This window comes from Parambassis ranga, chromosome 14, assembly GCF_900634625.1.
Source record: "Parambassis ranga chromosome 14, fParRan2.1, whole genome shotgun sequence".
In the NCBI taxonomy this organism is placed as follows: domain Eukaryota; kingdom Metazoa; phylum Chordata; class Actinopteri; family Ambassidae; genus Parambassis; species Parambassis ranga.
In genome coordinates, this window is record NC_041034.1 from 9,863,032 (window position 1) to 9,876,900 (window position 13,869).

Here is a 13,869-nt window from a genome sequence, read left to right on the forward strand (position 1 = left end):
TGTATTTGTTTGTCCTTTCGAGATTGACCCTCAGCTTGTTTGGCGGTGAAGTGGCAGTGCTTTCATGACCACTTTTCAATCATATCAGACTGGGCAGTTTTAACAAGAGGCAGTTTCACATGATTCTTTAAATATTTTTCCTTCTGTATTATTATTGTTTCTTTTCAATTAAAATCCATAAAGTAATCCACAATGTAACTGTAACTGATTGCATCTCCACATACGTCCTGTGCTAAGAGGTGATAAGCATAAACAGCAAGCAGGAGCATTTACAGTTATTAGCCAACACTGAGCATATTTTTGTGTATGTCTAGTATTATAGTGCAGGCAGAAATAAAGCTACAGGCAAGTCAGAGAGTGATTTGTCCATGCAGAGCAGCAACTAAAATATGAACCCGCCTTCATCTCAGTAACAGTGGCAATTACAGCTGCAGCAGAGGAGGATAAGATTTATCATCAGTTGACAAAAATAACACATCATCACCATAAATGCAGCAGCGTTAAAGAATAATTAAAAAAAATAACTTGCTTTAAATAGAGTATTGAAACTAGCTGCTGCAGCAAAAATCAGGCTTTAGCTTCATTTAAAAAAATACCATCAGACAATAAATCTATTTCCCATCACTGTTTTACACGAGAAAAAGCCGCAACAGTTAAGCTAGCTGTTTGGCACATGAACAGTAATGATATGTTAGAAGGCAAGTCTATGATTTCTGTAACATTTTCATAAGAAAATAGAAATAACTTGAACAAAAAGCCCCTGTTCAGCGTCTTCAGTCCAGTTGATATACAGTATAACTGCCAAACAAAATGGCTTTTATGTGCTTTCTGTTTTTTTTTTTTTTTACAGTCTTCTGAGGTCCATTCTGCAGTTTACAGCCTTCTGAGGAGGAGCTGTCACAGTTGTTGGAAGATTAATGTGTGTAGCTGATGTGCTTCAGTCAGAGTCCAATGCCCACTTTTGGTCAGGATGGTCAGTTGATGGAATATGTGAGTCTGTGTGTGTGTTTGTGTGTAGAGGGATATTCAGCCAAACAGTGACACAAAAACATAATGCACATCATGGACACTGTGCTATCTTTTCTGTTATGATTGGCTCTCAGCAGGTCTCTCCTAGAATCCTGTGTAGGTCCTCGGGTAGAACTCGGCCTTCTTCACCACGACTTACATTCTTCACCGTCCTGTGATTACACGACGCACACAGACATGTATAAAACTGTCACATATTTATTAATTACCAGGATGTTTATATCTGAATTCACACATATGTAATTAATAATTTTGAAATATGTAACCAATGTTACCACATTCCTGATGAATCCTCATGCAGAAGCTGGATGACATCCCCGCAATTAAAGATGATGTCATCGGTGCTGGCCATGCTGCTCTCGACCATGACTCTGTACCTTCCTGCCACCTGGAACAGAAGAAAGATGCATGTTAAAATGCAGTTCATCACAGACTATCGTCAACGAATCAGATCGCCTCTTCCTGTTGACACATACGATCCATGTAGAGCTCTCTTTTCAGAAGGCCCGATCACCCCCCTCAGGTAAGAGATATGACGCATCCAGCCACAGGGCTTAATGTTCATAAATTACACATAACACGCTGTAACATAAAACAATTGAAGAGTAATCTCACCAGTGGGGCAGGCTGGTCGTCCTCCTCCTCTGAGTCTGAAAAGTTGGAGAGGTCAGTAGCTGCCCAGTCTTCCAGGCCCTCACATATTGCCACAGAGTGAGCAGGGACAGGCCAGCCTGCAGGTGACAGCAGAGACATCTAAGAGCTGTAGAGATGCAGTCTTTATAATGACGGTAATATGTTTGATCCACTCACTGCGCCGAGGTGAATGAACCACAGGTTCAGAGTGGGCAGGGCTGGTGTGTACTGAATCCTCCCCTTTGAGCCTGTAGGAGTGGCTTGTTGTTGAGGAGCTGTGAGGAACAGGGAGACACGCTGAGCAGCCTCCAACCGGCGCGCCGCCCCACGACACACACACCTCTGATGCACTAAACCACATCACCGTGGGAACAAGACACGAGCACAACAAACAAACACGAACAACAACAACAACATCCACGGTGTCACAAAACAGGCTCATACCTCAATACAGCATTCCATTTAGTTCACAGTCACATATATTCCAGCGTATGATTTTAAAGGATGTTTTAGCATAAATATCATCCATATCAGAGGTCGCTGTAATACATGGAAGAAATGTTTTTTGACTACACACACGCACACCAGCATCTGCAAATAATTGATTCTGCTTTAAGTAGTAGAGGGGTGAAGTTTCTTCATTTAACAGAAAATCATGAAAACAATCATGGGAGAATATTATTGTCACCCATCTGCTACATAAAGCACAAACACTGTAATTACTTACAAATACGGTGTAAATCTACAACACCTTTATGTACACAAATCATTCAAAACGTGGTATTCATGGCAGTATCTCATCCACCTGGTAGTAAGAACCAAAAGGTATCGTGGTTGTGTGATGATATATGTAAAGATACATGTGAATGTATCTACTAAAAGAAAAAGATTATTTAAAAATGTCAGTAAATCCTATGATAAAACCAACAGTGTTGCACCATCTACTAATGCTTTCTAACCAAGCATGTGAAAGCAGGAAGGGACGACGTTTGTTAAAATTGGCCGTTTTGACTTGAGATCACAAACCTCTCCTAGTGGTCAAATTTTTTGGGGGACTGTATAATTAGGTGTGGACAATAAAGGATAATGTGGAATGATAGGATAACAACATCACAATCAACACTGTTGGTTTTGAGCTTTTCATAGAATCTGTTGACCAAGAAAAAAAGGTTAAAAATGGGATTTCCTGCAAAATGAATCAACAGGTTATGCACCGTGATGCTCACAAGCTGTTAATCAGGTTTAAAACATGCTAGCATGCTATCAGTAAACAAATCACTGCTATACCCTACAGTAGTAACAACATCCTCTAATATTATATTATCACAGATTCTCACTTTTATGCTCATGTCAGAGCCGATAACATGATTATTAAAAACTGTTTAAGCAGTGTGACACTGTGTTATTGCAGACCTCATAAACAGCATTCAGTCAGAAGTTACTACACAGTGGGAACCAGATGAACGTGTTGGTATGTAACTACCAAAAACTGACAAACTGTGGTAGGCGTTTGGGTCTAAATTCAGTCTCCAGCACTCTCCATGGTGCTGAAATTCAACAGCTTGAAATTTCAGAGCCAAGGACAGTGTTGTGCCATCTGCAGGACTTGGCAGTTCAGCCATGAATGCCAGCTCCCAAGGGTAATGACAGAGATGCTAATGCTAGGCATTTGTAAATCAATTCATTCATCACTTTATTAACTTTTTCTTTTGTACTAGCTTCCCACCCATACATGAATTTAAGATCGTGCAAAGAGAATCACCTGTCGGAGAGAGGGTTGTCTGAAAGTTGAAGAGGAGTCTCATCTGAGAATGAAAAGATGACACAGAGGGTTTAAGAGAAAGGAAATATACAAATAGATCATAATCAACATATTAAAATAAAAGTATGCATGTTAAAGAAAAGGAAACAGAGAGGTCTCAGTGGCAGACACCTTGACTTAGTTTCTGCTGGTTGGTGAGGATCTTTCGAATCTCCGACAGCCAGGCAACTTTGATCTCTACTGTGGTAGCCTGAGTGCACACACAGATGACAGCATAGTCTATGACACACCGAAAATAATTAAACAGAATATTAATATAAAAAACACAGAAGACCAAATACCTGAACTATGTACACCACCTCTCTGCCACTGTACCAAATTTCAAATTTCTTCACATCTCCTTTGACAATTTCCGTGATCCCCACTGCACTCATCTACAGAGAACAGTCAAACACACCAAACAATTCCATGATAAGATATGATATCATATCATATGTCTGATAATATGGTGTGTGCTGTTACTCTGAGGCAGGATTTGAAGCTGTAGAAGGGCGTCCTGTCATGGTTGTCCTGGTCTCTGCGCTTGCAGAAGAGCAGGGCGCGTTCATAGAGAAAGAGATGTCTCTGCATGGGTTTGAACCGGGCCAGCTCCTTCATGCGCACTGCAGCCCGTTTATGGCTGATCCACACGCTGAAGCCTCCCTGCATCACCATGCGACCCAGCTGGCTGAGGTCACCCTGAATCACAAAGACAGACTTAATCACAAATCTGAAATCCAGTGATTTGATTGTCCACTCATTTGGCCGGTACCTGGTATCCGGTGATGGCTATCTGATGCATGGAGTCATTCACAGACTTGAGCAACTCCAGCATGGAGTCCAGAGCCTCCTGTAGTTCACAGCGGTATCTCTGCTCTGTACAGTGCTTCAGAAGCTCCTGAACAAAGGCACACACACACACACACACACCTCAGTGGTTGTTGTTTCTCACTTTATCTAATCTATTGTCCCTGGATGTCTCTCCATATGAATGTCTGCATGTAAGTTTAAATGACTGCCAGCCTGTCGGCAACTCTGCAAATCAAATAAATGGAATTTACCTGTTGTTCTCAATTTGTCTCTGTGCCTGTTATTGTGTGCGTCCGTGCGCGCCTACTTATTTGTCTGTATCTCAGCGTGTCTGCCCTTTTTCTTGAAATGAGTGTTTGCCTCTTTATGCCATTATCTCTTTGTCAGAGCATCAATCTAAATGCAATATTTATTTTTTTTCAAACAAAACCAATTACTGTACAGAGTGACCTGTCCACATGACAGATCTCTGCTATTATAAATCTCGGCAAAATGAATAATCAAAGCCACTGACCGAGAAAGGCAGGCACAGCAAGCTCAGTATTCAGTGAATGTTCAAAGTTAAACAAGTTGTACAAAGTTGAACATTTTTAGGTCTGAAGTAGGGTTGTTGTGATAAACTCTTGTTTACAATGAATAATAAAAATAATAAATTGCATGTAATCTGCATGTCTACAGGACACTGTCGGGTCCTGATGTAGCAAACCTTGAGCAGCAGCTGGTACTTGGTGAGGCGTTGGACTGGTTTCAGGAGGTAAGAATCCAGACCCAACTTGTGGTCCAGCTTCTTCTGACACTCCTACAAAGAGAGATCCAAATCCATTTCAGACAGATTTCTCTCCCTGAAATACATAAAACCTACATGATTCTTACACTAGGAAATGAGTGTTTTATGTTATATATGTGCAAGTACCTGAAAGAAAGACGAATCTGAGCACTGTCTCCATAGCAACTCTGAACGAGGCTTGTTTTGGCAGTACCGTTCATACACCTGGAACTTCTCCTTCTGCTCACACATGCACACAAAGTCCACTTGTGTTACTGTATATTATGACACATAAAGTCCTTGTGTTTGTCATTATGTCTACTCACCCGCTGCAGGAAGCAGGCCCCCACCCTCTCTGGTGTCTCCAGGCAACCCTGCAGATCTTGGAGGAAGATCCTAAACAGAGAATTCAAGTGGAAAATGAAAGGAAACTGGATCAGCATGAAAAGAGGGGAAGACAAGGACAACTCAGTAACAGCTTGTGAGCTCAATATGTGTGTGTGCATGTGTGTGAGCGTGTGTGTGGCTTGCCTGCTGTGGAACTGGTAAATCTCTGGCATGTTGCCAAACAGAAGGTCCTTTTGACTGCGTAGAGCTGAAGGAAGAAGAGTCGACATGGAGGGGTCCTCCATTTCTGCCCTGTATCCCTGATGTGTGCAGAGACGAAAGGAGAGGAGAGAGATCCACACATACTAAAATAGAAAATGCCGTTCCTCTGGACTGTAAGCTATTTAACTCAATCAAAACACCATGACATAAACTCACCAGAAGGACAGAAAGCAACTCGTCCACATAGATCCTCTCTGTAGCTATCAGTTCCTTCATAATATGGCTAGAAAGAGGGAAAGTGTGACTGTGTGCTGTGGACACTGTATACAAACTGCGTCTGATTAGAGTCCCGAGTCAGGTTTTATGTCAAGGTTCATCTTTAAGAGGTAAAAGATAAAGTAAAAGTAAAAGCATACCGGGTGACCTGCTCTGGGTTGTCCTCTGCCTCTGAATCAGTTTCAGGGCTGAGGCCATACAGGCAGCTGCGGTTGCCTTGGTAATCATGCATCACCTCGATCTATAGGAATGCACATAAAAAACATGTCAGCTTGGACACATTTCTGTATTATTTATTAATATCAACATGCAATTAAAAATGGAATTTACACATCTTCTCATGTGTACAAGAAATACACCCATCAACCACAACATTAAAACTACTGGAACATTTGCAAATCATAAAATAAACTACCAGAACATAAAAGTGATTGTGTTAGCACCCAAGGGTCATTGATGCTCAAGATAAAAAGGCAGTAAAGCTACTATTTGACATATTTTTGAAACCCTTAATACAGTGGCTGTAATAGAAAAGAGGTTCACCACCGTATAAAGAGCTTGTGAGCATAAGCATCATAAGCTGAAAAAATGTGGATGGCCAGGTGTTTGTGTGTCATGTGTGACAAATGTGATCCTGGCTGTCTTGTGGGTGTTACTATGCCACCTACTTAAACATCAATATCAAAAACCACATACAGCTGGCTTTTGGCAGGTGGTTATATGAAGCAAACAAACACACACACCTTTCGCTGGCTGTTATTCCTCCTTGCAGCCCTTTTACCAGGAAGCAAATCAAAGGAGAACTTGGAGTTCAAGACGTTAAAGTCTACACCTGAAGACAAATATGACTGGTGATGAGTGATCAGCAAGGAAACCGGACCGGAATTTGTAAGACATAACAAAGTGTGGTGCAGGTGTAGAGAAAAGGAAGTACTGATAAGAGTAAAGAGTGTAAATGTTATAAAGATGTGGAGTGTACCATGTTTGGGGGAGAATAGGGGTGACTTGCATCGCGGTGATGTTTGGTCTGGTTCAGGCCTTGGGGCCACCAGCTGTATGGGTCGGACCTGCACGTCAGCCAGCTTCCTCAGACACTGCTCTCTGTTTCTGATCATGGACTGCACTGAGTTTAGCTTATCTGTTACCATGGAAATCTGGGACTAGAAAGAGAGCAAAGAACAGAGCGTAAACAGTGGTGTATCTGCATTTGTGTTGTCAGCAGCGGCAAAAGATTACCTGTAACTGTGGGGTGAGTATGGCTTCAAACTCCAGGCTCAGAGTGTCCTGGTCGTTTTTCAGTGCAGATGGCGCCCTCTCCTGATGAGAGCTGAGGTACTGCAGAGCCTCCTGGGCTCCCTCTCTGGTTTGGAACTTGTCTACCATCTGACTTGCCAACATGTAAGCACCCTCGTCACACCACTGGAGAGCCTTCAGACAACAACAAACAACACAGGGTTTGCTATGCTTAACAAGTTGTGTTTTTTGTTTTTTTGTTTTTACCTCTTCAAGGCGGAGCAGCAGGTCTCGTGTCCTAGTGAGCGAGGCCCGCTTTGTGCGTATGGCAGTGGTGATGACATCACAGAGATGTCGCAGCTCGTTGCAGCGCTGGATGATGAGAGCCAGGGCGTAGTGGTGGTTGGCAGCCAACTGGTGACCATGCAGGATCACCACCTGGGCTCGAGCCATCTCCTCCTGATACACACATGGAAACATGTAGTGTGTTCATGCTACAATTCAATTTATATTAAGATGAATTAACTGATCTGGAGCTTTTTCTGAATGCATCAATCATATGTTGTTGTTATTGTTGTGATAGTGGTGTGTGACCTGAGCATGTTTGTCCAGCATCTCCAGGTCTTTGAGCATCTGCTCTGTCTGAACCACTGTGGTCCCATAAAAAGCAATCTCCTTCTCCTGGGCAGAGAGTCGCTCCAACACTTCCTCCATCTACACACACACAGGTATTCATCAGCAGTGTCAGGGCTAATGTCACTTATGGATTAAAGCAGACAAATACCAATCATCACACCTGCTGGAAACTAATTTCGTAGTGTAGCAGCTGAAGGTACTGCTGCAGCTTCAGGTGGTGTTTCTCAAAGAAGCCATCAAACGCCTCCTCCATGTCTCTGAGCTGGGCCAACAGCCTAAAACACACACACACAAAGACACATAAAAAACACATACGGTGCTGTAGTTTACTTGTTAACTGATACTGTACCTCTGAACTGTATCCATGTCTGCTTGTATTTCTCTATCCTCCTCTTCATCTTTCTTAGACGCCCTAACAGTTTCCAGGTTGGTGAACAGAAGGCGTCCCTCTTTTAGTATGCTCCGGATATCATCCTGACAAACAACAACCAGTACACAAAAAGAGAGGTTAAGCAAAGGAAAAAGTGTTGAGGAAGAAGTGGAAGGAGGAAATGACACAACCTTCATCTGTCGGTATCTGTGTGTGTGTGAGTGCAGCAAGAACTCAATTGCATTGGCTTCATCTGGAAGTTCAATCTCAGACAGCTCCGATCCGAAGCCCTGCAGCTGCTGAGCAATGTCCTTCACTGTCACTGCAAATGTCTCAATGGCCTGTGGACACATGAAATTTTAGCAGTTACACTCTAGTGGTATCAACAGTTGTAAAGCTGTGGTGAATTAATGAGCATCAAAGGCTTGTACCGCTCGGAGGACGATCCAGTCACTCTGGCAATACTCCACTTTGGCAGTGAAGTCTGACGTCAGGTGGTGTTCATCGATGTAGCGCAGCAGGTCGCCAACCGACCGCAGCATCACCACCTAGAACACAGCAAACACAAGCCTTCCAGCCAATGTCTTACTGCGTCTATCCTAACAGCACACGATTCTTATCTGCACTCTTACCGGCATCTTCAACAGGAAGTCATCTTGGCTGAAGCGGAAGCCCAGGTCAGTGCTTGAAGATGGGCTGGGGGCAGAGCTTAATAAGGTGGAGGGGCGGAGCACCAAGATCAAGTGTAAATTACCCGGGAATGAGGTCTGAAAGAAGAAAAAGTGTGTGTACTCTAAGTGAAAAATGTATGGAGTGGAATGCAGCCACAGTGTTTTGAGCTAACAGAGTGGTAAAAACTGACTTTTGTGGATTTGTCCCTCACTACAGTACATCCCTGGATTATGTCAGGATTGAGGAGAGAACAGGCTTCAGTCAGAACCACTGACAGCTGAGTGGTGTTTGTCGTGCAGTCTACACAGCATCAGCATCTCTCAGTGTCGATCTGGGAAGTCTTCTACAGCACTTCGGCAGGTTTGACAGTCAGCTCCTCTGCTGCTTATCTTGCTTTCATTATCAAGCTGTCATCCCTGCTGCACACTTCTTCTCTTCTTAGTTTTGTTATCACTACAGAATTACCACTTGTTTGGGCGTTACAGATTTATTTCAAACGTGAATTGATTTAAATCCCATCCCAGCATGCTTCTCTCTGTTCTCTGCATTTATTTTTCTGTGCATCTGCATAAATCCGTAGTTGCTTATCACATCACTGACTGGCACATTTTCAAATCCTGCAGCACTGTCTGGACGCAAGGAAATCTCATTTAAATTGTTCTAATCATCTGATAGAAACAAAGTTATCTGTAAACCTGGCAACTTTCTTATGCACAACTTTTTGTACTGGCAGGTCATCAGTTTGAAGGACACTGCTGACCACACAGTACAGGAAGAGACTACCTGCTAAATCTTCATCCAACTCCTCATATTTACTCACAGAGCAGCCAACTACAGACCTCAGCACATCAGCATCCCACAGCTACCACTTTAATTTGTGTACATCAGGTATGTGAGACCAAATCTGTTACATAAAGCTGCAATACTTCAGCACACTCCACATTTACACTCTGCAGAGCCAGAGCTGATCCAGCCTCATGCTGCTCTGCAGCTGCAGTCCAAACAAACATGTTTGTCATTGGCCTGTCCCGGTCCCCTTCACAGACTCTTAACACTAACCTGCTGTCTGAATCTGAGCAGTCTGTTAAACAGGAGACGTGTTAAATTTCTAATGCACTTTGCACTGCAGTGATAATGCATCCCAGCCTTCTTTGTCGCAGTGCCGCCTGTCTTTCAGTCTTAAGAGAAGCTCGCCCATCTCTCTGCTCCCCTCTCTGCTGCAGTATCCTCTCCGCCCCGTTTTAAGGCCTCCCACCTTCCCCACCTCCCGGCGGAGCTTACCGCGGCCCGGCGCAGACGGGGGAATCCCCGCAGCGGGTTGGACTCGGCCATGGCTTTTTAAGCGCTTCCTTGCTCTGCCCCGTTCATCTGCAGCGGGAAGTGTTGTCGGGAGCGAGCAGCCGCAGTGGCGGCACGGTGTAACCTCCTCTGCAGTGTCCGGGTGGGCAGAGCGGTGCGCGGTGTGCGCACCTCAGCAGACGCACTTCTGCTCCGGACCAGGATGGTGACGGTGGGGTGTGTTTCACTTACACCTGACGTCAAAGCAAAACAAGTTGGGCGGTTCACAGCTGCACTTCTGCACTGACTGAAGAGATGATTCAGTAATTGAATTAACATTTTCAGAAGAAAATCTAAGATTGAAGAAACTGTCAAAATTGAAGTTTAATAGAAGTCTGGAATCAGTGGTGGTTCTGTATTGAATTACTCCCCGGGCATTTTCTTTAGGCCGTCCTCTTAGCCTGTTGCTCGCTTCTCTTTTAAATCAGCTCGGTGATTGCTTCAGTTTGCCTGTGACAGTTTAGTTTAACCCCCAGTTAATCCCTGCAATGAGAGTTGTTTCATTTCCTTTAGCAATATCAGCCAAGTGCTCTAATTGACCTACCATTATCATTACAGTTTCCAAAACGACTATATCACAGCTGTTTGGTAAATTTAGGGAGTAAATCAGCAGCAAAAAAACAAAACCAGACACATCCCTACTGTATCCACTAGATGGCGTTTGAAACTCATGAGAGTGTCAGGCTCACCTAAAGGAAAATAAAGTATCCACATCTTCCACTTAAATAAAAGTACTAATATACTGATGTAAAAATATGCACATACATGCATGAAGAGTCCAGCTTACAGTGATGTAAAAGCACTGGTTTAATTTCTCTGACTGATACTTGTGTCAGGATCTCAGTTGTTAGTTGAGTTTTCTTAATTTGAAAGTATGTTTATTTCCTGTTTTATTTTGAAAATACTAACTCCCCTCTCGTTCAGGTGTCTTGTCTTCCCCTGGTGTGCTCCCTCCTCCTGCTGATCACCTGCCCGCCCTAATGTGTGTCACCTGTGTCGTCTCTAACCTTGTGTATTTGATATCAGTGTCTCCCTCCACTCGGTGACGACAAGGCAGAATAAAAAACAACAAACAAACAAAAACACAAAGACACTAAAACTTACTGGAACTAATACACAAGACGATCTGGCACCGAGTGAAGGGAGACACAGACAATACACCAAGAGAGGGGAGTTAGTATTTGGAAAATAAAACAAGAAATAAATATACTTTCAAAATAAGAAAACCCAGGTAACACTGAGATCCTGACACAAGTATCAGCCAGAGAAATTAAACCAGTGACAACTTGGACTGATACTTAGATACTGGACTCTTTAACTTCTTCAAATGGGCTGTTTTATTGGACCCAACAGTATAATTACAAATCCACCTATTGTCCAAGAAATTTAAAGAACTTCACCTCGGGGAGAAATAAAGAAATTCTGATAATAATTCTAATTCTGAAATTACTTTTATGATCCAAAAACATTTGGCATCCACTAAACATGGATATTTGAAGCCCCTGGTGGTCTCAAAGGGGCCAAGCAAGTGTCTCCATTTGATCAAAAAAAGACATCAATAGACTTTATTAAGTGTAGATTTAAGTTTCTCTGGGTTTCTTTTCCTTGAGTTTCACTCTGGCCTGTTTGTGTATCAGTACTCACTTCACCTCATGTCTCATTATTTTGATGCTGCAGTTCGTGTCGTTCTGCCTTCTAGCCCTCGGTAAACTGATTAGTCTGGGGTTGCCCTTTGGTTGTTACTCTGAACCAGGCACTCCACTTTATTATTGGTGTGTTTTCCTGAAAAAAAGGCTCAGCCTCACTGTGCTGGTCCTATTTAAAGCCTCTCTGTACACGGGAGCTGTGTCACCTTAGGCACTAAAAGAAGATTAAGTTCCTATGTACATAATGTACATTGTTGTCTCAGTGTTAGGTCAATCCGGTTGATTTTTAATCGGCTGACCTTTGATTTGGATAATCGTGTTTATTTGTCTGTTTAATAAAAGACTACTTAGCAGTGCCTCTTGTGTTTAGATAAAACACAGTATCAATAATAAATGGTGGTAATTAATGCATTATTTTTCCAACAACACTTTCTAATCAAACTGTCTTCTTTTGTCGTCTCTTTGCAGTGTGAAAGCTCAGTCACATGTGCGACGGGGAGATCCTCCTCAGAGGGAATCACACTGTCACATTGTGTTTAGCTTGATGATCAAAACCCTGCCAGCCAAACACGGTGATTGATGGAAACAGTGCAGACCAAACAGTGATTAGCATGGAGGTTACATGACCTGTTCTTAAAGGTGAGCTTTGTTTTATTTTGAATAAGTGGAAACAGCATTTGTACAATCCAGGAAATGTTTGTCTCACTTGAAGCTTTACTTTTCTCCATTGCATCAGACACATTAAAACACCCCTGGCAATAGTAAAGCTTATAAAGTGTTCACATAACACTTCACCTGCACAGCCTCAGTATTATAATGTGAGTCAACTATGACCTGCTTTAAGCTGCTGCTCTATGTACAGCACAGTGACCCATGCCTTATGGGGCACCCTGGTTGCCTCTGCTCACCTTGGCTGAACTGCGGCTAAGGCCTTTTATCACTTAACCTTCTTTACTCCAGATTTTTGATCACAATTTACTTCTATTACAAACACAACCTGCCGTAGTCTGTCAGTTCTTTTACAGTCTTTACATTAAAACGTAGCTGTTGAAGGATTCTGTGAGGTTTAAATTTAGTTTTAAAGGGAATTCTCTCTAATCTTTGGCACGTTACTTAGACGCTGTTAAATAAAGCAGCTTAATCTGACGTTTGCTGTGGATGCTCACATCATCCGTACCATATTGGAGCTGGGAGCCGTTAATCTGTGGAGATCAGACACACCTGAACACATGACAAACTCCACGCCGTTCCACAAAGGCCTAAAATATCACACAGCCTTTATTTTTAGTCCAAAACAACATCAGATTAGTGTGATCCCTAATCCAAAAAAAAATATATAGCACTACACACACCCACACTTAACCCTATCTCACCTACTGTCTGTAATTTGCTGCCTTTTAACTTTGTTGTTCGTGGGAAATTAAAAAAATATATAAATATAAACAGACCTGTACCCCCCCCCCCCCCCCCCCCCCCCCCCGTGACCCTGCACTGCAGGATAGAGCAAGTTTAGATAATGGATGGATGGACAAATATAAACAATGAGCAGACTAAGCAGCAATATATTTAATCAACAATGAAGCATGACAACTTGGTTAAAACAGGTGCAGCTTTTAGATCAAGCTTCAATAGCAGCACCACAGCCTATTGTTAAACACCGGTTTAGTGGCAAACCTTCAGATGAATGTATTTATATTTATGCAGCATGTTTTTTACAATCAAAAAACTGAATCAAAATCTCAGGAAAGTATAACAGAACACTTAAGGAAAACTTAGTACAGTAACAGATTCTCATTCCAGCTGGACCTTTTTAACAAATGATTCCCCTCAAAGAAATTAATCTAAAACCTCACAGACCTTATTCTTTTAAAAGCCTGACAGCTCAGTTTGTGGACGGGCTGAGACGAGGATTATCACCGTACTACTACCACTACAGCCATGTAGCAACTGTATGGTTGTATTTTTGTCCATGAGAATTAGCCGGCTGTTTTTTTTTTAAACCGTTTGTAGCCCAAAAAAAGCTATCCAATGATTGCTTAAATGGATTACAAGGCAGGGAACGACGGCAATAATGGGACGGTTAAGCCTGAATGATGCTCAGAGGGAGGCT

General features: G+C 42.6%; 1 protein-coding gene across 1 annotated transcript; it reads right to left on the minus strand.

Annotated features, from left to right (window-relative positions):
- Nucleotides 1-869: 869 nt before the first annotated feature.
- mcf2b (MCF.2 cell line derived transforming sequence b) lies at nucleotides 870-10,130 on the minus strand. Its single transcript, XM_028421257.1, has 26 exons — nucleotides 10,057-10,130; nucleotides 8,736-8,870; nucleotides 8,535-8,651; nucleotides 8,295-8,444; nucleotides 8,083-8,207; nucleotides 7,894-8,008; nucleotides 7,692-7,811; nucleotides 7,365-7,556; nucleotides 7,101-7,292; nucleotides 6,844-7,024; nucleotides 6,608-6,696; nucleotides 6,005-6,105; nucleotides 5,805-5,871; nucleotides 5,571-5,686; nucleotides 5,366-5,435; nucleotides 5,187-5,279; nucleotides 4,980-5,072; nucleotides 4,236-4,361; nucleotides 3,947-4,162; nucleotides 3,766-3,858; nucleotides 3,596-3,674; nucleotides 3,425-3,467; nucleotides 1,840-1,937; nucleotides 1,645-1,760; nucleotides 1,305-1,417; nucleotides 870-1,181 (listed from the first exon to the last, which is right to left on the minus strand). The coding sequence occupies exons 1-26, from the start codon at nucleotides 10,105-10,107 to the stop codon at nucleotides 1,100-1,102; spliced, it is 2,973 nt and encodes a 990-aa protein (XP_028277058.1). The 5' UTR covers nucleotides 10,108-10,130; the 3' UTR covers nucleotides 870-1,099.
- Nucleotides 10,131-13,869: the final 3,739 nt, after the last annotated feature.